This window comes from Alosa sapidissima, chromosome 1, assembly GCF_018492685.1.
Source record: "Alosa sapidissima isolate fAloSap1 chromosome 1, fAloSap1.pri, whole genome shotgun sequence".
NCBI classification, from domain to species: domain Eukaryota; kingdom Metazoa; phylum Chordata; class Actinopteri; order Clupeiformes; family Clupeidae; genus Alosa; species Alosa sapidissima.
Genome location: NC_055957.1, coordinates 48,109,168 through 48,132,707, shown reverse-complemented (window position 1 = coordinate 48,132,707; position 23,540 = coordinate 48,109,168). Strand labels below are relative to the sequence as shown.

At 45.5% G+C, this 23,540-nt stretch overlaps 1 protein-coding gene across 10 annotated transcripts in view; it reads left to right on the top strand.

Moving 5' to 3' along the window:
* LOC121711523 (adhesion G protein-coupled receptor L2-like) overlaps positions 1-23,540 on the top strand; it is an 85,723-nt gene that overhangs the window by 9,741 nt on the left and 52,442 nt on the right. For all 10 annotated transcript variants that reach the window (XM_042095248.1, XM_042095221.1, XM_042095266.1 and 7 more), the window contains exon 2: positions 4,271-4,484. In XM_042095248.1, the coding sequence (XP_041951182.1) occupies positions 4,409-4,484 (76 nt within the window). In that variant the 5' untranslated portion in view covers positions 4,271-4,408. The remainder of the gene's footprint in view (positions 1-4,270; positions 4,485-23,540) is intronic.

Here is a 23,540-nt window from a genome sequence, read left to right as displayed (position 1 = left end):
CCTGATTGTGGCATTTACTCGCTCTCGCGGTGGCTTTTGACAAGTTTTCTGCAACACCGCCAAAGCCAAGAAAATGACATGAGATCCTTGAGAGGACAGCAGAGCCTGCAGTGGCCTTGTCAGGAATTGTCACGGCAGAGGCACAATGGCTCCGGGAGGCTTCAAATGAGAATGTGGGGTGTATCCAAGGAGATCTTCTCTATGGCTCGCCCCAACCCCGCCCCCCTCCCCCTCGGCCTTTTGTCTCGCAGCTAATCAGCCCCTTTTTTACAGTCTGTCCATACAACATCCTCCTCCTTTTTAAAATGCTAATGCCTAATACCACAGCCTTCCAGATGCAAGGGAGCTCTGTGTTACTTGTCTTACTTCAATGTAAAATAAGTCTGTGTTGGGTGTGTGTCGGGGGTTTAGCAGGGCGGGGGCAGGTTTAGCAGGACGGGGGGGGGGTTGGTGTAGTTTCACAGATGTTGAAGTTTGAGTCAGGCAGAATTGGTGGTCTAAGCGGCGGCACACTCAGGGAAAATGCAAGCCCACGTCTTCATCTCAGATGTGTGTGAGAGTGTGTGTGTCGGCACCACTCGGACACTGCTTTACATCTAGTTTTGTTCCCCACTCATTTGATATGCATGTATGTATGCATTCGTTACCCCCCCCCACCCCCACCCCCCCTTCTACGAACTGACAATTGAAAATAAATTAACATTCTTGCTCTTTATTTTGTCCTGCTCTAAGCCCATTGAGAATACTTGGAGGCGAACCCCCGAGAGGTCAAGCGACACTCACAAGCTGTCAATCTCCCATAGTGACCCTCCCGCCCCTTTCTTTCTGCCCTGTCCCATTCTTCTCTCCCTTCTCTTCTCTGCCATTAATTCAGTTCCTCTCGTCTTAGAAAGTTGGACTCCTTCTTTCTCTGCCATTCTTTCGCAGGGTCGCCTCCCCAGCTTGAGAGGTGCAGCCACAGGCTTTGAGGGAGGCTCACATTCATTCAGACTCAGCCGTCACAAACAGCCACATATATCATGCTGAAGCATGCTGGCTATCTCTTTCCAGCCATTTATTTTAATTATATTTTAATTGCATCCTTTCCATTTACAAGCTAGGCTATTTTTTCTCTCTATCATCCCTTTAGATAACTTGAAAAATTAACCCAGTGCTGTAATTTTTTCCATCCCCTGTGCTGATGACAACTCTGTCTTCCTGGGCTGTTGTTGTCTGAGGGAGCAGAAGAAAAACAGATGTAGAGTAGGTCATTATTCCCTCCTTTCTGACAAACGCCCAAATCGGGGGTGACAAGAAAGTGCAAACAGACGCGAGGAAAAAAGACAGATTCTCATGCATGGCTGTAATTATAAAGAGCGTTCAGTGAATGTGACTTTTAGTCATGCTTGACATCCAACCGCAATGCACCTGATGTCTGAAGGTATAATTATGAGCATGGTTGTGTTACTGATTGATGACATTGCTTGAATGCTCAAAGTGCCATGCCGAGCTGAATGCTGTGCGTATGAAAGGTGGAGTACAAAACCAATCCAGCGCACAAGTGAAAGATCAGACTTTAGAGCTGCAATAATGTGCTTTCTGAAATGAAGTTGCAATTAGTCTCTCCTGCCCTCAATTTCCTTCATTATTCTTTTTTTCTTGAGTGGGAGGTGTTTCTAGTTTTGCAAAAAGACCAACTGGTGAGTGCTTCAATTCATCAAAAGAGGTTTTTTATGTAACTTCTCAGAAGTGAAACTTGTACCCAATCCAGGATAGGATTTTGTGCTTGTGGTCATGATACCAATGTCATGAATCTCTTTAACTCCATCTTTTAAAACTTAAAAGTAACAACATTCTCCTGTTTTGAGGCATTGTATTATACATTTCTTTAGTTGAACAACTTACTCTCGCAAACCATTTCATGCTTGAGAAAGTGCAACCCCCCCTTCCCTGTAGCTACCATCCCCACAGTCCAGACGCAAAAAATTATGATGCATCCATCAGGAATGGAGAGAAAGCTTCTTAATGCTAATCGGCTAATCCTTTTATTTCAAGTCGGACCAAATCCAGTCTAAAATCTGCCAAACAAAACGGTGTTTAGGGGGATGATAATAGTTGGCTCCTGCGCTTAAGCTTAAAGGCATAAAGAGAGTGTGTCCCCTCAGCGGGGTGACGGTTTGAGCGCTCTAATGAGGGGTAAGGCAGCGAGCTGGTTGGCCTGTCCGGGCCTCGAGACCAACACCCCCCCCCCCCCCCCCCCCCCGCCAGCCCCAACCCCCAACTTGCATCCCGCACTACTGAAGGCCGCACCCACCCACCCACTCACCCCGTGAGTATGAGTGTCTGCCAGGATCAGCGTCTCAGCCCTCTCAGCAAGCCCCCCCCACCCCCACTTCCCGTCCGTCACCAGCGATTACTGAAGCTCCGGGAAGCCCAGTCCGAGGACGGCAGCGGCGATGATGGGCTGGCTCCTCGCTCACGGCTGCTCTGCGTGCTGCTGCGCTCCACGAGAAGGAGCTCTGTGCACCTCATGGAGATGGTGAACCCCGAACCCTGCCTTTGGTAGCCAGCTTGCCTCACGGCCAGCCTGTGTGAAGTGGACATGATTTAATTATGGCCACCGTTGTGGTGATCTGATTGGGTGCGCCATGTTTCAAAGGCCAATTCGCGGCTTGTGATCCGTAATCCGCTCTCCAGCAATAGCGAGCGGTTCCAGGGTAGAGCCTCAGCCCGCATCTCAGGCATTACTGTACGTGCGGCTGAGGGCCGTGCCTTTGCTCTTCAGCGGTGACCTGCGAGCCTCTTTTAAACACCCCAGGAAAAGAAAGAGTCTCCTGCTTCCCACCACTTAAGGACTGAATACATAATAGGTAGCAAATTACACCTCTGTATGCTAATGTGAAGGCTCTCAATTTCTTTGTTCTAAAACTTTTTTTTCTCCCCTTTTGATTCACCAAAAATATCTTTTTTTTACATTAGTGGAGCTTTGAGGCCGATCTGAAGAGAGTGAGAGAGCAAGAGAGAGAGAGAGAGAGCGGCGGCGCTCATATTTAGGTTCATTATAAAATAATCAGGATAGTTGAGGGGCTCTTCAGAGGAGGAGCAGGGGAGGCTTTTGTGTGTTACACTTCAAAGTGTGAAATTCAGTGGGCAATTCAGATGATCCCAAGTCCATAGCCTACCTATGATTTGCACATTATGCAGAGGAGTCAGAAGGGGGGAGTAGTGGCAAGGATGGGGTAGAATGAGGCCGGCTTTTTGGATTGGAGAAAAAATGATTTGATTCCCTCATTCTCTCTCTCTCTCTCTCTCTCTGTCTCTCTCTCTCTCTCTCTCTCTCTCTCGTGTGTGTGTGTGTGTGTGTGTGTGTCCAGGCCCAAGTCTAGGCAATGTTTCTGTCTTATATGAAGGTGTGCTTGTGACTGTGCGTTGATCTATGCCACTTGGCGTCCATATAGCTGTGAGTGGGAGAGTGAATGTGACGTGCCATCCATCTCTCAGTATTTCAGTCTTTTTTGGGACTCGTGTTATAACGAGCCCTGTCTTCTCCTCAATCCCAAATGGTAACCTTTGCAGACAAATGCAGACAAAGCAGTCTGGGTTGTTTGTGGTCCCCCCTGAGATAAGGAAACCAGACAAAAGGCACTCACACATGCGCACGTACACACACACACACACACACACACACACACACACACACACACACAAAGAGAGAGAAAAATGTGGAGTGTTGTGTAGTGAGAAGTCGTTGCCTAAGAGACAGCGTTCTGCTGTAGAAGGTGGTAAGAATCTGTAAATCCTTCAATGCAAATGTTTAAATAAGGAAGTGATATGCATTAACTATGCAGTCCTAGGTACAGATGATTACTTATTTACAATATCCCCTTTGTAACTGCATGTAACATCCTGCAGTCGAGCCAAGGAAAAATATAGAGAGCCTATGAGATTATTTTTGTTTGAGCTTTTCTCCTTTTGTCCTGCGAGAGAGAGATTGCAATTCACCACATTGGCCAAAACAATCACGACTTGTTTGCTTTTATGTTTCATAGACAAAACATGTCTCATTCTCTGATCCAGTTGATATGCTTTTCCGCTCATTATCAGCACTCTCTGCTGTGAGCAGCAGAGCATGTGAGTTCTCTGACCATGTGCACATTATTTACTCTTCATTAAAAAGAAAAAACTTCACTGTTCATTACAGAACAAAAATTAAATGGCGTTGCCGTTTGCCGTATCAGAAAGCAGAAACTGATGCCCCTTTTTCTCTCTCTCTCACACCTTTCTATTCCAGATAAGAAGATGATTGGTGAGGAATCTCTAAGAACCACAGATCGTTGACATTCATTTGGCCTGGAGCTTTTTCGTTCGAGTATCGCTGACTGGTGGTCATCATTTAGCATCTGGAGAGTGTCCCCACCGACGGAACAAAATGGCCTTAGCTCTGTGGAGGTGTCCACTCGTTCATTGGCTACTCGTAGCTCTGGCCCTTATTCAAATTTCACAAGGTAAGTTGTCATTAAATTAGCAAAGGCAAAGTATGTGTGTCCAAAGTGATGATAAATGTTGCCTCAGTGAAAGCTCATGGAGGGATGTCTTGACGTTGTAAATATGCATCTTCAGTACACGTAAGGGAAAAAAAAGAGTTATTCTGATTAAATATTCTAATCATTCATCTGACAAATGCTGATGGTGGCAGAAAGTATGCTTTTGAAATGCAGATTGCTCAATTGTCTCACACCTGTATCCTTCAAATTCTGAAATTGGCCTCTTGCCAAAATGTTTTATGTGTTGACAAGCATTTCTTAGCTTTTATAACATTCCTTACGGAAAATCAAAGCTGTAATTTATGTGTGTGTGTGTGTGTGTGCATGTGTGTGTGTTTGTGTGTGACATGATGTGGTTGCCATTATTGTAGCTGTTTTTGTCCCTTTAAATTTGACTCTTTTCTTTTGATTAGTATGTGTGGTTGCAATTACCAGTATAGTTACAAAATCGTCTCTATGCCCCCCCCCCCATCTAAACCACTGATCTGGTTTTGTGTGCATAATGACAATCATTACTACTTCTGCTCTCTTCTCGTTTCTGTTGTCTACAAAGTAGATTTAATCACACACTTGTGTGCCAAACATTGATTACAGCTAAACTGCAGATCATAGTTGAATAAATCTTTCGTCTTTATTATGTGTCATTTTCTGTTGCTGGTGTTTTGCAGTGTTGCGGAATTCTGTGTTTTGGGGTTGATTTTAACATGATGGAAATGTTTTTGTTAAAAATTGATTGGTTCTTGGCAGTTGGCAGATTTTCAAGCTGATATCCGCTCTGCCTGCAGAATTGTAATTTTGGGTGGACTCAAGAACACCCAGGAGCTGAAAAAAATCTCCTGGAAAGGGGCCACAGTTCTGGGCTTTGACTGAGTCTGGGCTGAGAATGTTTTTTTTAAAGTAGTTCCTTTGGCATGCAGAGAGTCAAGGTTTTTGGTTTCATTTGACGTGAACACACTCAACTCAATGAATGAACATTTTGCCCATCCATCAATGGTCGGAATGTGTGTGGGTTTCTCTGAAAACAATGTCTTATCCATCCACAAGCCATTTACCTTCCACCCAAACCCCCCCTGAGGACTTGAATTTTTCAAGTACAAACCACATTTCCACTGGTGCTTCGCAAAATGCCCTTGATAATTGCTTCTTATTCTGTGGTAGATGATATGGCTTTGTGATCAGTTACACTGAAACACTTTGTACACGCGTTGAAACATTTAATGAAATTCCTGTGGGGGAGATTTTTGTTTTGCCCTGGATGCAGAGCAATCATTGCATTTCGGTGAAAATTTAGGGAACCAGGAAGTATGTAAACAGCCCCGTCCCCCCAGAAGCCTATCCTGTATAAGAATCTGATGAAAGATCTGCGAAGAATGCACAGCAGCCAAATAGTCCCCAAGGCTAAAATATGTTTATAATTTTCAGTACATCATATAACACTACGCCAGTGTATAGTACGATGAGAGGTATCCAGTGAATGCAACTAGTCTTACATGGTTACATGATGATTACGTGGCTGCTGTGGCTCTTGCCATATGCTTGTCTTCTCAAACAGAGATTTAAAAACTACAATTTACTTAACCTGTTTGCCCTCCCTTGACTTAATTCCGTTATATATGGCATGAAAGCTGTGGGAATGTAAACTTGGAGGACATACGGGCGAGGCGTTGGGGGATGGTGAAATATGGTCTTTTGGAGGTGGGTGGGCCACCTCTGTACCAACAGACAGAAAGAGTTAAGTTACAACAAGGGTTAGGACATGCAATCACAAAAAGTGTGGGATGCATATGCAAGCCTCCACCTGCCAAGTCGTGGTAATAGGTGTCATTATCTTCAAAGCCAAGGAGGGGTGTACTAGCGCCTGTGGTTTATTTGTGTAGACATTTGGATATCTATTGTGTATAAATACCAGCTATGAGACAGCTACTTCATCCAAAGGGTTCCGACATGGCAGTACACAACAATGGGACATGTAGTTAATTGTCTGTGTCACCCCAGTGTAGACAAGGGATCATTTTAACATCGTACAACTCTGTGTGTTTTGGGCTGTGGAGCTCCTTGGCGTGTGGACAGAAAACTAAAAGCAGTGGTTTCTGCATGAGTTCAGTTTGTTTGCCAAGTGCATTTGAGCTCCTGTTGAGGGGGGGAGGTGTAAATGTACTGTGGAAATGAAAGGCCCTCCAGATTAAATCTCTATCGTGGTTGTGTAGAACAGATCTGCCCCTTGCGAGAAACAGGCATTTTTCCACCATGTGTTTTTGATGGTAAAGTATTTTTAATCAGCACTTCTCAGACACTGAAAATCTCATCAAACAGTGCTATTTAATCTTAAGGAGCCATGTCTCTGAGGCAGAAACCACAGGGATTGTGGTCAGCAATACCTAACCCCTTTATCCGGGAGAGGAACAGATGCCAGTGGGCAAGACCGTCTGAACCTGTTCCTGAGTTAAGTTGACAAATAGCCAGTCTCTCTCACACACACAACTGACCAGATTCATTTAGACAAAGGTTGTAAGAGTCAGCACCATTCCAAGAGAAGTCTGACTCTGTTTTCCTCACAGATGGAAAGCCTCCCTGAAGGTCCGCACTGTACTGTGCCTCTCTTTCTCCCTGTTTTTAGGAGAGAAAGAAAGAATGAGAGAGAGATAGAGGACAGAGAGAGAGAGAGAACAAGAGAAAGAGAGAGAGAGAAACATCAGATTGGCATTCTGCAATGAGCTCTACATTTGTCCTCAGTCATAAATGTCCACTCTGTCACCCGCGTTTACGCTCAGTTTGTTTTTGTTGTCCTTCTTTTTTTGCATTGTGCATGTCTGAATCATAGGGGTCCATGACAGGGCTATCGTGAATTATCACTGTGCTGCCATGGGAGATTCACATGACTGATGAAACGCGGCACTCAGAACAAGCGCGCAGAGATATGATTTATCCCTCTCTTGTGCTATTCTGCCCAAACGGAAATCATCCATGAAACAAGAACGACCTTATCTCTTGTTCAGTAATCTGGCCATGACGGACGTGTTGGAAGGAATGTGCTTGTACGAGAAAGTGACTCCCACCAAGCCGGCAGGATTTTTTTGTACTTGTATGTAGATTAAACTGTGTTAAAGGATGCTGTATGTAGATTAAACTGTGTTAAAGGATGCTGTATGTTTGTCCAGGCGCTTGGACAGACCCCGTCCCTTAGAGGGAAAAAGAATGGAAGTGGTTGTGTCAGGCAATGATATCCACACACAGAAGAAAAGATACAGAAAAGAACACCGATGCTACTGCAGTCATGGCCATCTAACACATTTGAGTTGGTTTCAGTGACACACGTGAGTCCAGTTAACTGGACATCTAACACAAGAGGCTGTTACTTTACACCCTCATTTAGTATTTTTGGTTGTTTTAATAATGGCGGGTGATCACTGTACATTCTGATTCCTGATAGGTTTTTCTTATATTCAGAATCCCACCTATTAGTGACATGAATGTTTGCCAGGGTCATGTGAATGAACTGCTGGCTTCTTGTGCACGACTTTTAACTGTGAGTTATATAACTATGAAAGGAAATATGCATAGAAGGAGGGTTTAGGGTATAGGCTGCTTATCACTTTTTGAATCTAGCAGTTTTTCGAGATGCTTCACAATTAGGTGACAGCGATGAATTTAGCATCATTTACGCCAGCTGGATTTTGCATTCAGCTGGAATTAACCCAATGAATATTTGCCTCACAGAATATTTGCATCCATGATTTATCGTGTGGGTATGCATATGCGTAAGCGTTTGTGAGGCCACATATTAACTTGTGTGTGTGTCGTCTCACTGAAGTATTCATTGTGTTTCATAAAGAATTTCTTGGAAGCATTGGCAATTCTCTTTTTTGCATTTCCCCTCCGCACACATTAGGGAAGTGTCATGTCATGTCCCTGTCTCCTCGGAGGGAGGCTTTAGCTGCACTCGGCTTGATAATTAATATGCCTCGAGAAGAGCGGAACTTCAAATAAACCTAAGGAGGATGAGCGGAGCAAGCCTAAGATCAATTTTTCATTGTGAGGGAGTTTGAAAGGCCCTGTGACCCCCAGCAGAGTCAGTCCAGATGCGGAGCAGAGCGCGGAGCGGCATCAGCTGGGGCAGAATTCCCCTCTGTGGGAGCGTTCCCATGGGCCCTGTAGGATTTACCTCCAGCCTGAGCGAGCTGTGCCGGCACTTTACTGCGTATTTACATGCGACTGTAAAACTCCTCGACTTTATGTCCCGGTGATGAACGCACGGCCCACCTAATGGGGTGGGCGCAGGGCCGCCTGACAGTTTGATTTCGGTACCTAAGCTCACCAGTAAATCTAGCCCTCGCTGTCAGCTGCGCACAATCCAAATCCATTCTCACCTCGTCTGTGTGTAAGCAATGGACACAAGGATTACAGAGCGAGGGCTTTTTTCCCCCGCCACCATTCACATCCTCCCTATAGGCCCTCATAGCTCTATGGAGGACCTCATCCCCTCTTTGTAATGGAGAGATCTGCTTTGTATCTGTGGATAAAGTATAGAATGGGAGTGTGGTTATAAATGAACACTTTCTCTTAATGTAAGCTCCTGCAGTCTGTGTATTCCATTTCGCGGTCCGCTTCGTTGACAGCTGTTATGACAAAGCAATACATTTAATCTATAAAGGAAGCTTTTAACTTTAATCAAGTTGTCAGGATAGACTTGCCACGTTGGTATATCTCACCGGTTGTAAACCAATATTTATGCAATAAAAGACAACCTGAAATGAAAGCGAGCAATATTAAGTACAGAAAATCCTTCTCTTAGTTTACACTTATTAAGCACTGCAAATACAGCATTCGCACAGACTTGTCTCTAATTCATTCCAACACTAATGTTGTCTCAAGCGCAGTACAAGCCATTCCTTTTTTCCATTAATTCTGAAACATGAATGTGTCTCAGGGAGTTTGCTTTATAAGACGTATTGTTTGTAAAAGAGGATCTCACTCTCTGAGGGTCTGCTTGGAACGTTTCATCTTGCGATGGTACACACGCACATTTTTAACGCACTGCCATTTCAAATAGATGCTTATAGATGTTGATGGTGATTATTATTATTGAGATTCGTTATTTTGATGATTGTTATTATTATCTTTACTGTTGTGTTTTTTTATCACAATTTTACTAGCAATATTCTGGAAAGATGTAAGAAAATAATTAGGTAACAAATGACAGAATGCAGTTGAGTGGATGCATGTCATTAAATGTCTTTTAGAGGCAGATTTGCATTTAGTGAGCAGCAATGGTGGAGTAATCCTTTCAAGCATGACCACACTTTTGTGCAGGGGAATTAAATGTCACGTGAGGCAGGGTCACCTGCAAACAAAGGCTCCAGAGGTGATTTGCAGGTATAAACAGAGCCAGATAAGGCATCCAGGCTCTGCAGTGCGGGAAATTCAATAAGTGTGCGTAGTGAGGGGAAAAAATGTCATCTAAATTCGAAACACAAAGAATGTTTTTGTTTGCTCTGTTCTATCACTGTTGACCCTTCCTTGTAGCATATTCCCCTATTGAGTGCACAGGGCACAAAGACTTATCGAGGAGGAGGACAGGAAACTGTCCGTCACCAAGGGCTCCCGATGTGGAGTTTCCTTATCAGAGACCTTGCTTGTTCCCCCCCTATCGACGTCTGGGTGGTGTGAGTGTGTGTGAGTGAGTGAGTGTGTGTGTGTGTGTGTGTGTGTGTGTGTGTGTGTGTGTGTGTGTGTGTGTGTGCGTGAGTGAGTGGAGTCGGTGGTGTGTGTGTGTGTGTGTGTGTGTGTGTGTGTGTGTGTGTGTGTGTGTGTGTGTGTGTGTGTGTCTGTGTGTACGGAGTCAGTGATGGCAGGAAGGGGGGCAAGGTCACTGTGCTTAAGTCAATCCAAATGGGCAGCTCAAGGAGATAAAGGTGTCTCTGGCAGCGGAATGCATCTGGACCTTGTCTTCCTCCACTTGCTTGGTGAAATGTTGAGGGACACTTTTAGCACTCTGCTAAATCCCGGACCCTCACCAGTGACATTTAAATCGCTGTGAAGGACTCGCGCACGCTTCAGCTGAAAGGCCCCAGTCTGCTTAAGCCTTTCATTATTTATGTGTTTTACTGGATATGCTTTTGTGTACCTTACCGGGTGCCAAAAGGCCTCCATATTTATTTATTTATTTTTATTTTAAGGTTTTTTTTAGACATGGACAGTGCACATTAATGAACATAAAAATGTAAATGCGCCAGAATTAGCCAAAATGGCTATTTTGCATCAGTTGTCCATGGGCCGATGTTAACAGGCCAGACGTGCCTAAAAGAAACTCTACACACATATTCATCATTTTATCATACTATCATATTGTACAGTAATCAGAAGGGCAGAAGCAAGACTTCAAAATACTTGTTTCCCTTCCTCCTTCTCTTTCGTGCATCTGCCATTTCTATGTCCTTCTTTTTTTGTGTGTGATCAACTTTTTATCAAGAAAAGTCATGACGTGACAAAATCATATGACAAAATCTCATGACAGAAACTATGTACACATAGCCAGAGCCTTTCGAGTTATCTAGGTATCTTTATACTAAAAATAATAATGAAAATACAATAAAAGTAATAATAATAATAGTAGTAATAATAATAATAAAACTAAATAATAATAAAACATATACATACACACACACACACACACATACACACACACACACACACACACACACACACACACACACACACACACACACACACACACACACACACACATACATATATATGCTTATATACGGTTATACATACTGTACATATGGTGATATGATGATATATACCACTTCTGTATGCATTTGTAATGTATAAGCTGATGTGCAGGATTTTTAAATGTTATGAAGACGTTGGGCCAGATGGTGTCCCAATCAAGTCCTAAGCCTAGCACTTTAATGTCATAATTCCAGCCTAAGAGTTTTGCTTTTATAAGATATGTCTGCTATATATTACGAAAACTAGCTTTGCAGAAGGTATTGAGGGGGTCACCCATGCATTCAAAGGATGTGGTCATTATTGTGTGTCCCATGGAACCCCATAAGCACGAAGAGAAGATCTCAATTGAAGATACAAAAAGCATGAAAACCCGGGGAGGGAGAAGCGTTCTTTAAGTTTCCATTTCCTTCTTTATTTTCAGTGTATTTATTTCTGTTGAGGCTTATTGATTACTGGCTGAAAAAATAGATTGTCAGCGAGGTGAAGAAAGAGGGCTGTCTGGTCTTCAGGAGAGCCACAGGAGGCTTTACTCAAGCTAATTCGGGTCTTTCTTCCATCCAGAAAGTCATGCTGGTGTGCATGTGTGTGTGTGTGTATTGTGGGTGGGTGCTAATTTGTTTGTGTGTGTGTGTGTGTGTGTGTGTGTGTGTGTGTGTGTGTGTGTGTGTGTGTTTGTCTCTGTGTATATATACAGTATATAGTGTGTGTGTGTGTGTGTGTGTGTGTGTGTGAGTGAATGTGCGCACTATGAAAAATTATGCACAGAATTTTGAGCAGTTCATAACAGTTGGGGTAGTACGGTCGAGTGGCCAGTGAGGGTGCGGCTGTAGGCCGCTTCTCCCATTAACATTCTCACACCATTGGGAATGCCAGCTGGCTGCAGCAGGACTCTGCTGGTCATCGCTACTGAATGTGTGCCTCCTCTACTGGGCATAAATCATTTTTCAAGGAATTAGTCATGATGAAAGGGGAAATGTGAATCCTTAAAAAAAGACAACAACAATGACAACAAAAAGCCCCAGCAAATTGGTTAATTTATTAATTGGCAAACTAATAAAAGGGAATTATGAATAAGGACAATACACAGCTGCCAACCAAGATGAGGGAATACCATCCTTAATATGCCCTGCGTAATATGAACACTGTGTAATATGCCTTGTGTAATATGCACACTGCATGAAGAATAAGTGCTATAACAAGATATTTTCCATTCCAAGAAAAGCGTTTTGTCTTCGATGATTACGTTTCTACCAGAAATAGATGAAAACGTTTGTGAATATCTTATTCTGAGTGAAAATTGAAAATACTATAATTTGTGGATATGGCAGCTGTACACTGAAGTGGTACCTGCTAATCATGTTCTGATTTTGAGACCAGTCTAGTGAGTAGTAGTTCGTAATAGTTACATTGTTATGCTTAGTTCTAAGTTAGAGCATTTTGTGAAATTTACATGTATACTCAAGCGACAATATGAACAAAATGTCATTGTAAATGTGCTAGAGTAAATGCTACAAGCACATAGGCCTATAACAGACCAATGGCTGGTTACAGAGTGATGGATTACAAAGCAACGGGAATATGAGAAACAATTTTTTTAACAGTGTTTGAGCTATTGCTCAAAATGTGTTTGGAGCCTACGTGACTTCAGCTCCAAACATGCTACAATTAAGTTTCACATAGATTGGTGAAGTCTAAGCATATAGTATTGTCAACCAAAAATTGATGAAGAAAATAATAGAAGAAGAAATATTAACTGCACAGTTGTGGTCATAATGGCTCATTTGCATTTTGAAGGAAATATCAACCTTTTGTTTTGATCAAATACTATATTTTTGAAATATTTTTTAAAAACAATATACAAGTGTTTGTTGGTCATTGTAACAAAGCATGGACACACTTTTTTATTATAAAATTGTACTACTCTTTTATGTCAATCTCTTTTTTGTTAAATGAAATGTTTATGTTACACTATGTTACACCTATTACACCAAGAGTCTCCAAAAAATCTATTTAAATTCAGAACTGTATTGTCAACTGCGAAAGGTTACTTTATTGAACATAAATGCAGTCATAAAACTTGCCAGCAAGGCAAGACCATTTTTCTGTCTTTCAATGACAGGGTGCAGCCATGAGTAAAAAAAACTAATATCTTAGAATTTAGGACAGTCAAGTCAGTGGTCCTTTCACAACAGTGAACTAATGGCTGTTTTGACACTCTCTTTGTTTGTTTGCCTCCCTCCCTCTCTCTCTCTCTCTGTCTCTCTCTCTCTGTGTATATCATTTTACTCCAACTTTCTCAAACTAAAATGTTTTTGCTTATAGCACATTGCACATCATGACATCCATTTTTGACTCCTGGCAATGTAAATATGGGTGCAGGTGACATGTCTAATGTACCTCAGCATCTGATCCTAACCGTTCTTCTTTTTTTTCTTTTTCATAGATATGAGTGCATTGTTAATGATTGAATTCTAAAGGGATTTTTCAGAAGTCTTAGTATGGATTACTTTAGTAATCCTTTGAGGATTATGAGCATATGCCTCATTATGAATCATACCTCCCTCCCTAAAATGGCTTCCGCTGGCAGGGGAGAATAAGGTCAAGGGTCACGGGCTCCATTAATGGAGAATTAAGCACCAGATTAAACAGGCACGTCAGATTGCCACAAGGGCTTCCATTCCATATTGATTTTCGGAGGCCCTTGTGTCCCATGCTGCTGATTTCATGTAGCTCACGGTCCTCTTAGGAGGTGGGGACTCAGCTGTTATTACACTACAACTGTGTGTATGTTGCACCTGTGCAGAGATGATGCTTTCAGATATAATCCTGTTATACATCTTGCCCTCTGGGGAGAGGTGTATTTCATCATAGTTGTCAGCCAGGAATGTGTCACAGGCAAGACAGAGAAAAGCATTAGACCGCTCCCAGAACTTTTAACACGAGTTTCTGTTTGTGTCGGCATGTCCGACTACGTCTTTGTATTAGAGTTTGGCCGGGGATCAGAGTTAGATTTCATGTGTCTAAACACGGCCAGACATCCTACAGCTTCCACGCAGGGAGAGCCACCATAGTGTTCTTTGAATGCAGTTTCAGTAATAACACTTGCACATTAACAATAAAGTTGGAGAGGAAAAACAGAAAGAAATAAAGCAACAGAATGAATGTGATATAGAAAGAAAGAAAGAAAGAAAGAAAGAAAGAAAAAGTATGAACAGAAAAAAAGAATCTGCATGCTGTGCATGATTTGCTCCTCTGGCTCTTACACTGTTGCTGGTACAGAAGAAAAGCACTCCTCAGATGAGCCGTAGAGAACGGCTTTGTCATGAATACAAATAGCACCTCAAGAACCTAATGCCGAGCCTCTGTATCACCGCTTAAGTGCATCTGAAAGCACATGGGCTCGGGCAAAATGAGTCCTTGCCACAGATGGACATACACTTCTCTGTTATTGCAGATTGCAAGCAAGGGAATCTAGTGTTCCCTATAGCACCTACTCGGGAAGGTCTGTTTTCGCCTTCAGGTTTGACCATGTCTTGCCTTCCTGGAGTTGTGCTAGCTATTTACCAGGAGGCAGGGTGAACTGGCATGAATGTTACATGAGGTAGAGAAGCATGGCCTTGTATGTTTCACAGAGGCATTCTATGCTTAGGAATTCACAATCTATTACGTTTGCTCTTGCTATCATGCATTGATGGCTGGTACAGCGCTAGGCTATTTCTTTGACTATGAATGCTACCTCCAAAGCAGTGAAAAGGACTAGTGCGGCTCGTAATATCTATACTAGCACGCTACTGACAGTCGAACACGTGGTGGAATTATTGAGCATGGTAATCAGTAGTGTTGTGTGAGCTACAGCAGTTGGTACTCAGCAGGTGCCTTACTGTAGTGACTTAAGGGGGCGTTTGCTTTTCTGCTTTGTCTTAGTTGATACTTGAAAAGAGTGAATTCCTTTGTCTTCCGAAAGACTGATCTGATCTCTGTTAGTGGGAGGATAAATCTGTTCTTATTATTTTATAAATTGTTAAAGCAGTTAAGAAGGATGAGAATGCATTTATGTGGGTAGGAAAAGATAAGGAGAAGTGTATAGAGAGTCTAGATAAAGGAATGAAAAAAAGAAAGCCTTGTTGTGCTTTGTTCTGACATGAGAAGTATTCAAATATGCTTTTGATTTCCCCCCTTTTTTCTAAATCCCCTTGAAAATCTTGACTTCATCTTTTGGATCCATACTGTATGCTTTCCCCCATGTCCGGATATAGGATTACAGAAGCAGAAGCACAATGGGGGCAACGCTTGACTTGGAGATTCCTCTTTCTTCCCAAGATGTCGTGGCTCGTAATATTGCGAATGAAATGACAAAAAAAGACAAGCACTCTCCAGGAGTCTCCCGCTGTGTCCACCATGGGGCCATTCTTACACCGCTAAAGGCTACACCCTCCTTCTCTCCCCCCACCCCCTCACACCTCCACCCCACCCCTCCCCCTGAGAAAGCGTCCTTGTCATTCCCAAGCCCAGAACAATAAGGGCTGGCCCAGGGGGGACCACGGTGAATTTGCATGCAGCTGTTTGCCGTTTCCACGACCACAAAGGCCAATCAAAGGGCCGTTAATGGAGGATGACAAGCGTCGCCCAATGCCTCTGTTGCCCACAGTCGCCACCGCCACCGCCACTTCCCCTCCCCTCTGGATCGCCTCTCGCCACTCCCGTCTGGCTTGCGAGGGAGATGGAGGTCTGTCTCCCAGACCCAAAATACTGGTACACGCTGGTACTCCAGCCGGTGGTGATGAGGCACTCCTGTGAGGGATGTTTTGGGAGGCCATGGGTCACTGAGGATAAGTCTATCCTTGGCAGGGCAGCCGGCCCCAAACCGAAACCTTGGCAGGAGGAGCTGAATAGGAACTTGCGTGGTGGTGGGCCACCTTACGAGCTAGCTTGCTAGCCATATAGTCCGAGTGCGATGGCATTTTGACCCAGTTTTGTCTGCCCAGTCCTCCTCCTTTGATGTGCCATTGTAGTGCATCCCTTTCTCTCTCTCTCCACTTGTTCTCCTCCACTTGTTCTTCCCATCCCCCAATTTTTGTCCAAATGCATTCAGCTGGGGCTTGGTGCCACATCCAATTTCAAGGGTGTTGATAGAAAACAAAATTTGTATTATGGAAGGGCTTCTTACCCGTAAATTATGGTCCACGCACTGAAAGAAAAGGGTGGCTCCCAGAATGCAACACATTGTGTGGCAACATTGGCCACTGCCTGCTCACTTGAGCTCAATAGCGGGCTTAGGGAGGTGGTCAGGAGGAGGCATAAGAAAAGCTACTTTTCCCAGTCACTGACCGGAATGCCTGATAAGGCTCGATGTCAACAAGTCCAGGAGAAGGAGGATCACAGCCAATTACGGCATGGCTGGACCAGTTTCCATGGCGATTGGATTGAGCATTCCATATAATATATTATTTACTGCCTAGGACACCCCCTTAACATGATTTAATTGAAAAGAAGTGAGATAAAGACACAGAGAGAGACGGGTGGAGTGAGAAGCTTCAACACTGGGTGCAGGACGGTGCTTTTGTTGGTCCTACTCTTAGGGCACTCATTTGAATCTGCAGGGAGCACTGTGTACGGCTACCATGCTGTGGAGACCATGCAGTGTGTGCAGACGGTTATACCAATATTTGCTCATTTATCAACATGTCGCAGAGCGCAATGAAGCAGAAATCAGTTGAGTAGTTTCTAGCGTTTTATTTAAACATCCAGAAGAAACATGACATAGGTTAACTTTAAATGTGAGTTTGTTGTCAAGAAGTTTCATGGAAACGATGTCTCATAAACCAAATTCATATACTAATAATGTCCTCGTGTGTGCGTTGGCCCACTGGTACTTGTGTGTGGAGTAGGTTTGATTGGTATTGCATCAGCGAAATGTTTTGCCCGGTTCATTAATTTAGCAAGAGTTTGTGTGTGTGTGTGTATTAACGCATTGCATTGCACATTTGGTGTCATACAAGTTAGATCCCAAGATTTAAAACTGGCTACAGTATTCTTCCATTTAATGATCTATACACAGCACTACTTTAAAGTCAATTAAATTAGAGCCCTCAGTGTTGAAAGTCATGAGTGGTGGTGGAACCCCACACAGTCACAACAGAAGTAAAGTGGAGTCCTAGCTGAGGGACACAAGGATGCTGTCACGAACTTTGTGGGGTGGTGGATCTTGGACAGACATGCAGAGAAGCAATGAGTTGTGATAAGTCTTTACTTTCAAACAAACACAGGATACAACAAATGCAGTTCTTCCGTTCAGTTCAGTTCAGTGGAAGCTCCCAGCGTCCCGAAAACAAAAGTTCACAGCCAGCAGTCCAATGACAACAAAAAGTCTTCAGTCAAAAATCAAAGTTCCAACAAAAGGTATTTCAGCACAAAAAAATAGGCTTTTCAAATTCTCAAAAAATGCAGGCAGAAGTCAAAATCAAAAACAAGAGCTCAAGAATTAGTAGCACAGACAAAGAACGGGTACTCACACTGTGTCTCTCAGGAAAACTCAGCAAAGACTAAGAAAACCCAGGATCTTAAATAGGCTGGTACATCAACCCCAATTATCCAATCCTCCAATCACAGAAGGGTTTCCATTAACCAAAGAAAGGGGAGCAAGTAAACAAAACACACAAAGGCAGAATGGCGACATCTTGTGGGCAGGTAACTACATGGCAGGCACAAAAGTCTGTAGGACTTCACAGTACCCCCCCGCCTAAGATCGTCTCCTGACGATCCCAGGGCGGTCGGGGTGCAGACAATGAAAGTCCCTCACCAAAGCGCGGTCAAGTACGTCCCTGGACGGCACCCAGGACCGCTCCTCCGGACCGTACCCCTCCCAGTCTATGAGGTATTGAAGACCCCCCCTGACACGGCGGGAATCAAGGAGCCGGTTGACAGTGTAGGTGGTCTGGCCGTCGACGAGCCGGGGAGGAGGCGGCGGCCTGGGGGCAGGAAGCAGCGGCGAAGTGACCACCGGACGGAGACGGGAGACGTGGAAGGTCGGGTGGACCTTCATGGAGCGGGGAAGGAGGAGGGTGTAGGCCACGGGATTGACCCGGCGAACCACCTTGAAAGGGCCGATGAAGCGGGGTGCAAGTTTGCGATTCTCCACCCTCAGCGGAAGGTCTCGAGTGGAGAGCCAGACCCTTTGGCCAGGCCTGAAGGTGACCAACCTCCGGTGCCGATTGGACTGCTGCTGGTATTGCTGGGAAGCTTTCAGTAGAGCCCGTCTGGCCATTCTCCAGGTGCGCCGGCATCGTCGCACAAACTGCTGGGCTGACGGCACCCCTGCATCCACCTCCTGCTCGGGAAACAAAGACGGTTGGTAGCCGAATTGACATTCAAAAGGTGACATACCAATGGCAGAGCACTTCAAGGTGTTGTGAGCATATTCCGCCCAAGGAAGCTGGGAACACCAGGAGGATGGATTGGCAGATACTACACATCTCAGGGTTGCTTCCAGGTCCTGGTTCAGCCTTTCGGTCTGCCCATTAGATTGGGGGTGGAAGCCAGAGGACAGGCTCACAGTAGCACCCAGGAGTTTGCAGAAGGCTCGCCAGAAGCAGGAGGTAAACTGGGGTCCGCGATCAGAGACAACATCCTGGGGGAGACCAAAAACTCGAAAAACATGGTCACACACAAGTCTAGCAGTTTCACTGGCCGAAGGCAATTTTGGCAAGGGCAAGAAACGACATGCTTTAGAAAATCTATCAATTATGACCAAAATAGTGGTGTTACCTTCTGAGGCTGGTAGGCCAGTGATGAAGTCTAGAGAGATGTGTGACCAAGGTCTACGAGGAATGCACAGTGGGTGAAGAAGACCCTGGGGTCTCTGACGTGGATCCTTTCCCTGGACACAGTTTGGGCAGCTGGCCACATAGGTCTGTACGTCTTTTTTCATATTCGGCCACCAGAAGCGACGTTGAATGAACTCAAGTGTCCTAGCGGATCCAGGATGGGCGGTGAGACGGGAGGCATGGCCCCATTGAAGGACTTGCCCACGTGCAGCGAGAGGAACAAACAGGAGGCCTGCAGGGGGAGTGTGAGGGCCAGGATCGTTGTTTAAGGCTTGCTGGACAACAGAGGTAATTTCCCAGCGGACAGGTGCAACAAGTTGGGATCTTGGAATGATTGTCTCCGGGGGGCTGTCTTGGTTGGCTGGCTGGAATAGGCGAGACAGTGCATCAGGTTTGATGTTCTTGGAACCTGGCCGGTAGGAGATTGTGAAACTGAAGCGGTTGAAAAAGAGGGCCCATCGTGCCTGCCGGGGTTTTAACCGTTTAGCCTGTTGGATATATTCCAAGTTCTTATGGTCGGTCCAGACAACAAAAGGGTGATGAGCCCCCTCGAGCCAGTGCCGCCACTCCTCCAAAGCCAGTTTAACAGCAAGGAGTTCCCGGTTGCCGATGTCATAATTCTCTTCAGATGAAGACAACTTCCTCGAGAAGAATGCACAAGGGTGCACTTTGCCATCAGGGGACCTCTGGGACAGGACCGCTCCAACTCCAACATTAGAGGCATCGACTTCAACAATGAAGGCTCGAGTGGGATCTGGCTGACAGAGGATAGGGGCTGAAGTGAAGCGCTGCTTGAGGTCTTCAAAAGCCTTGTTGGCTTCAGGGCACCATGAGAAGGGGGAATTGTCCTTTCGAGTGGCTGCAGAGATGGGGGCAGCGATTGAACTGAAATTGCGTATGAATCTCCTATAGAAATTGGCAAACCCCAGGAATCTCTGTGTCTCTTTGATGGAACTGGGTACTGACCAATCCCTGACAGCTTCCACCTTCTTAGGATCCATCATGATTCTGCCCTCGGAAATGATGTAGCCAAGGAAGGAGACCTTAGGGACGTGGAACTCACACTTCTCGGCCTTAGCGAAAAGATGATTGTTGAGGAGTTGATTGAGAACTGATTGGACATGTTGGATGTGCTCCGGAAGGCTCTTGGAAAAGATCAAAATGTCGTCTAAATAAACGAAGACGAATTTGTCCAGCATGTCACGAAGGACATCATTGATGAGAGCTTGGAATACAGCTGGGGCATTTGTGAGACCAAACGGCATGACCTGATACTCGTAGTGGCCATTAGGGGTGTTGAAAGCAGTTTTCCATTCGTCTCCTTCACGGACACGGACAAGATGGTATGCATTACGGAGATCCAGTTTGGTGAATATTGTTGCATCCTGCAAAAGTTCGTAGGCTGAAGACATGAGGGGGAGAGGGTAACGATTTCGCACAGTGATCTTGTTGAGGCCCCTGTAGTCAATACATGGCCTCAGACCTCCATCCTTCTTGCCCACGAAGAAGAAACCTGCCCCAGCCGGTGAAGAAGAGGGTCGGATAAAGCCTGTGGACAGCGCCTCTTTGATGTACTCCTCCATGGCAATGCGTTCTGGCGCAGAGAGGGAAAAGATGCGCCCCCTTGGAGGACAGGTGCCTGGCAGCAGATCAATGGTGCAGTCATAAGACCTGTGAGGCGGTAGAGTCGCTGCTTTCTTTTTGCTGAATACCTCCTTCAGATGATGGTACTCTGGGGGTACTCTGGACAGTTCGGGCGGTGCTCGGGTTGACTCAGGAGCCGTCTGGGTTGACTCGGGAGGAGCTCGGGTTGACTCGGGAGAACGAACAGATGATGCACAGGAGCTTGAGACAAGGCAGGTGGTGTGGCACGTAGATCCCCATCCGCGGATAGTGCAGGAACTCCAATCGAGACGTGGGTCGTGGCGAGTAAGCCAGGGGAATCCCAGGACTACCGGAAACTCAGGAGACTGGATCAAGTGGAATGAAATATTCTCCTCGTGGTCACCGATCTGCAGATGAATGGTAGAGGTGGTCAATTCAACCAGGCCTGCTCCTAAAGGCCGTCCATCCAGAGCGGTAACAGAAAGAGGAGGATCGAGCGCAGATGTCGGAATCTCCAGGTGTTGTGCGAGGGAGAGATCCATAAAGTTGCCAGCTGAGCCAGAGTCAATGAGTGCCTGTAGAGAATGTGTCTGGTGACCCCAGGATATGGTGAGAGGAGTTAAAAACCCAGAGGCTGAAAGCTCAGGAGAGGAGTTCACCCCCGTCACAGATCCCCTGGTGCTGGACGGGGCTTGGCTTTTCCCATTAGTTCAGGGCAGGCATTCCGAAAGTGTCCCGGGTTTCCACAGTAAATGCAACAGCGTTCCCTCATACGCCGGTCACGTTCAGTTTGGGACAGCCGAGTGCCACCCAGCTGCATGGGCTCTGGCCCACCATCAGAGGACTGTGGAACAGGGGTGTCATTGATTGGGACCGCATAGGAGGGGAATCTTCTTGAGGCCTTGGTACGCTCCTGGAGTCGGTGGTCCAGACGAATAACCCGGGCAATCAACACTTCAAGGTTCTCAGCCTCTTCCCATGAGGCTAGCTCGTCCTTAATACGGTCTGATAGTCCATGGTAAAATGTTGTGAGCAAGGCCTGCTCTCCCCAACCACTTTCAGCTGCTAGGGTGCGGAACTGGATGGCATAGTCAGTTGCTGACTGGCGACCCTGGCGAAGTTGCAGGAGCTTGTTGGCTGCTGTGCGACCGCTGACGTCAGGTGCGAAGACTTTCATCATCTCCTTGGAGAAAGCCGTGAAAGAGCTGCAAACAGGACTGTTGTTCTCATAGAGTGCGGTGGCCCAGGACAGGGCTCTTCCGGTCAAAAGAGTTATGATGTAGGCCACTCGGGAATGATCAGTTGGATAGGCGGCAGGCTGGAGGTCAAAGGACAAGCGACACTGGGTCAGGAAACCTTTGCATCCCTTGGGATCTCCATTGAACCTCTCTGGAGTTGGCAGGCGGGGTTCACGGCTGGGTGTGGGGTGGGAAGCTGGTTGCTCGGTGGAGGATGCGGCTGGTGGTGTTGGCCGAGCCAGTTGAAGGGCCTGGTGGATTTCATTCAGCATACCGGCATGTCTTTGCATTTGTGCCCCCCACTGGGATAGGGCTTCTTCATGGCGGCGCATGGTGTCTTCTTGGCTGTTGACAGCTGTCACCAGGTGCTGGAGGGTGATTTCAAAGTTCTGTGCTGGGGCAGAGGCGATCACTGGCTCCGATACGTCCATAGAATCCGGTTCCGGGAGTGGTACTTTCTCCGCTCCGTCCATTCTTGGCTGAGTTTTTCTGTCACGAACTTTGTGGGGTGGTGGATCTTGGACAGACATGCAGAGAAGCAATGAGTTGTGATAAGTCTTTACTTTCAAACAAACACAGGATACAACAAATGCAGTTCTTCCGTTCAGTTCAGTTCAGTGGAAGCTCCCAGCGTCCCGAAAACAAAAGTTCACAGCCAGCAGTCCAATGACAACAAAAAGTCTTCAGTCAAAAATCAAAGTTCCAACAAAAGGTATTTCAGCACAAAAAAATAGGCTTTTCAAATTCTCAAAAAATGCAGGCAGAAGTCAAAATCAAAAACAAGAGCTCAAGAATTAGTAGCACAGACAAAGAACGGGTACTCACACTGTGTCTCTCAGGAAAACTCAGCAAAGACTAAGAAAACCCAGGATCTTAAATAGGCTGGTACATCAACCCCAATTATCCAATCCTCCAATCACAGAAGGGTTTCCATTAACCAAAGAAAGGGGAGCAAGTAAACAAAACACACAAAGGCAGAATGGCGACATCTTGTGGGCAGGTAACTACATGGCAGGCACAAAAGTCTGTAGGACTTCACAGATGCAACCTGATTGCTTCTATTGTTCTCGAGCTGAGAATAAGTGGAAGAAAGCATTGTATACTACAGTACATCAACCTTCTCATATTTGTGTTGGTCACAGATTGCTGCCTTCTTCATGCTGCCTTATTCATGTTCATTGGCGCGTTCCTCAAGTGTTCTAGATTAGCTCATTCCAGGTGCTTCTTCTGTAGCTAATATTTTTTTTCAAGTGTAAGAGAGTCATTTACTATGTTGAATACCATCAGTGACAGAGCTGGCTTTGTGGGTCTTTCCTCAGATACCGATTGCCTGATACTGAATGGCAAAGTAATTTGTTGTTCGCTCCCAGGTCAGTCTTGATACTCCCCTCCCCATTATTGATTTACTGCCTCATAGCCCCCTGAGCCCACAGAGATCTGTCCAAGACTTGGGGGTTGGATGGTAGGCGAACCCCAGGCTTCATCAATCGTAAGGCCTCTCTTGACAGCTGTTGGAGATCAGACCACAGATCTGTGATGTATGTGGATCGGTGGTGAGCTGTTGGCGGCAGGGGCCACATGTGAGAGGGGTGGTCGTAGACCGAGGCAGCATCTCC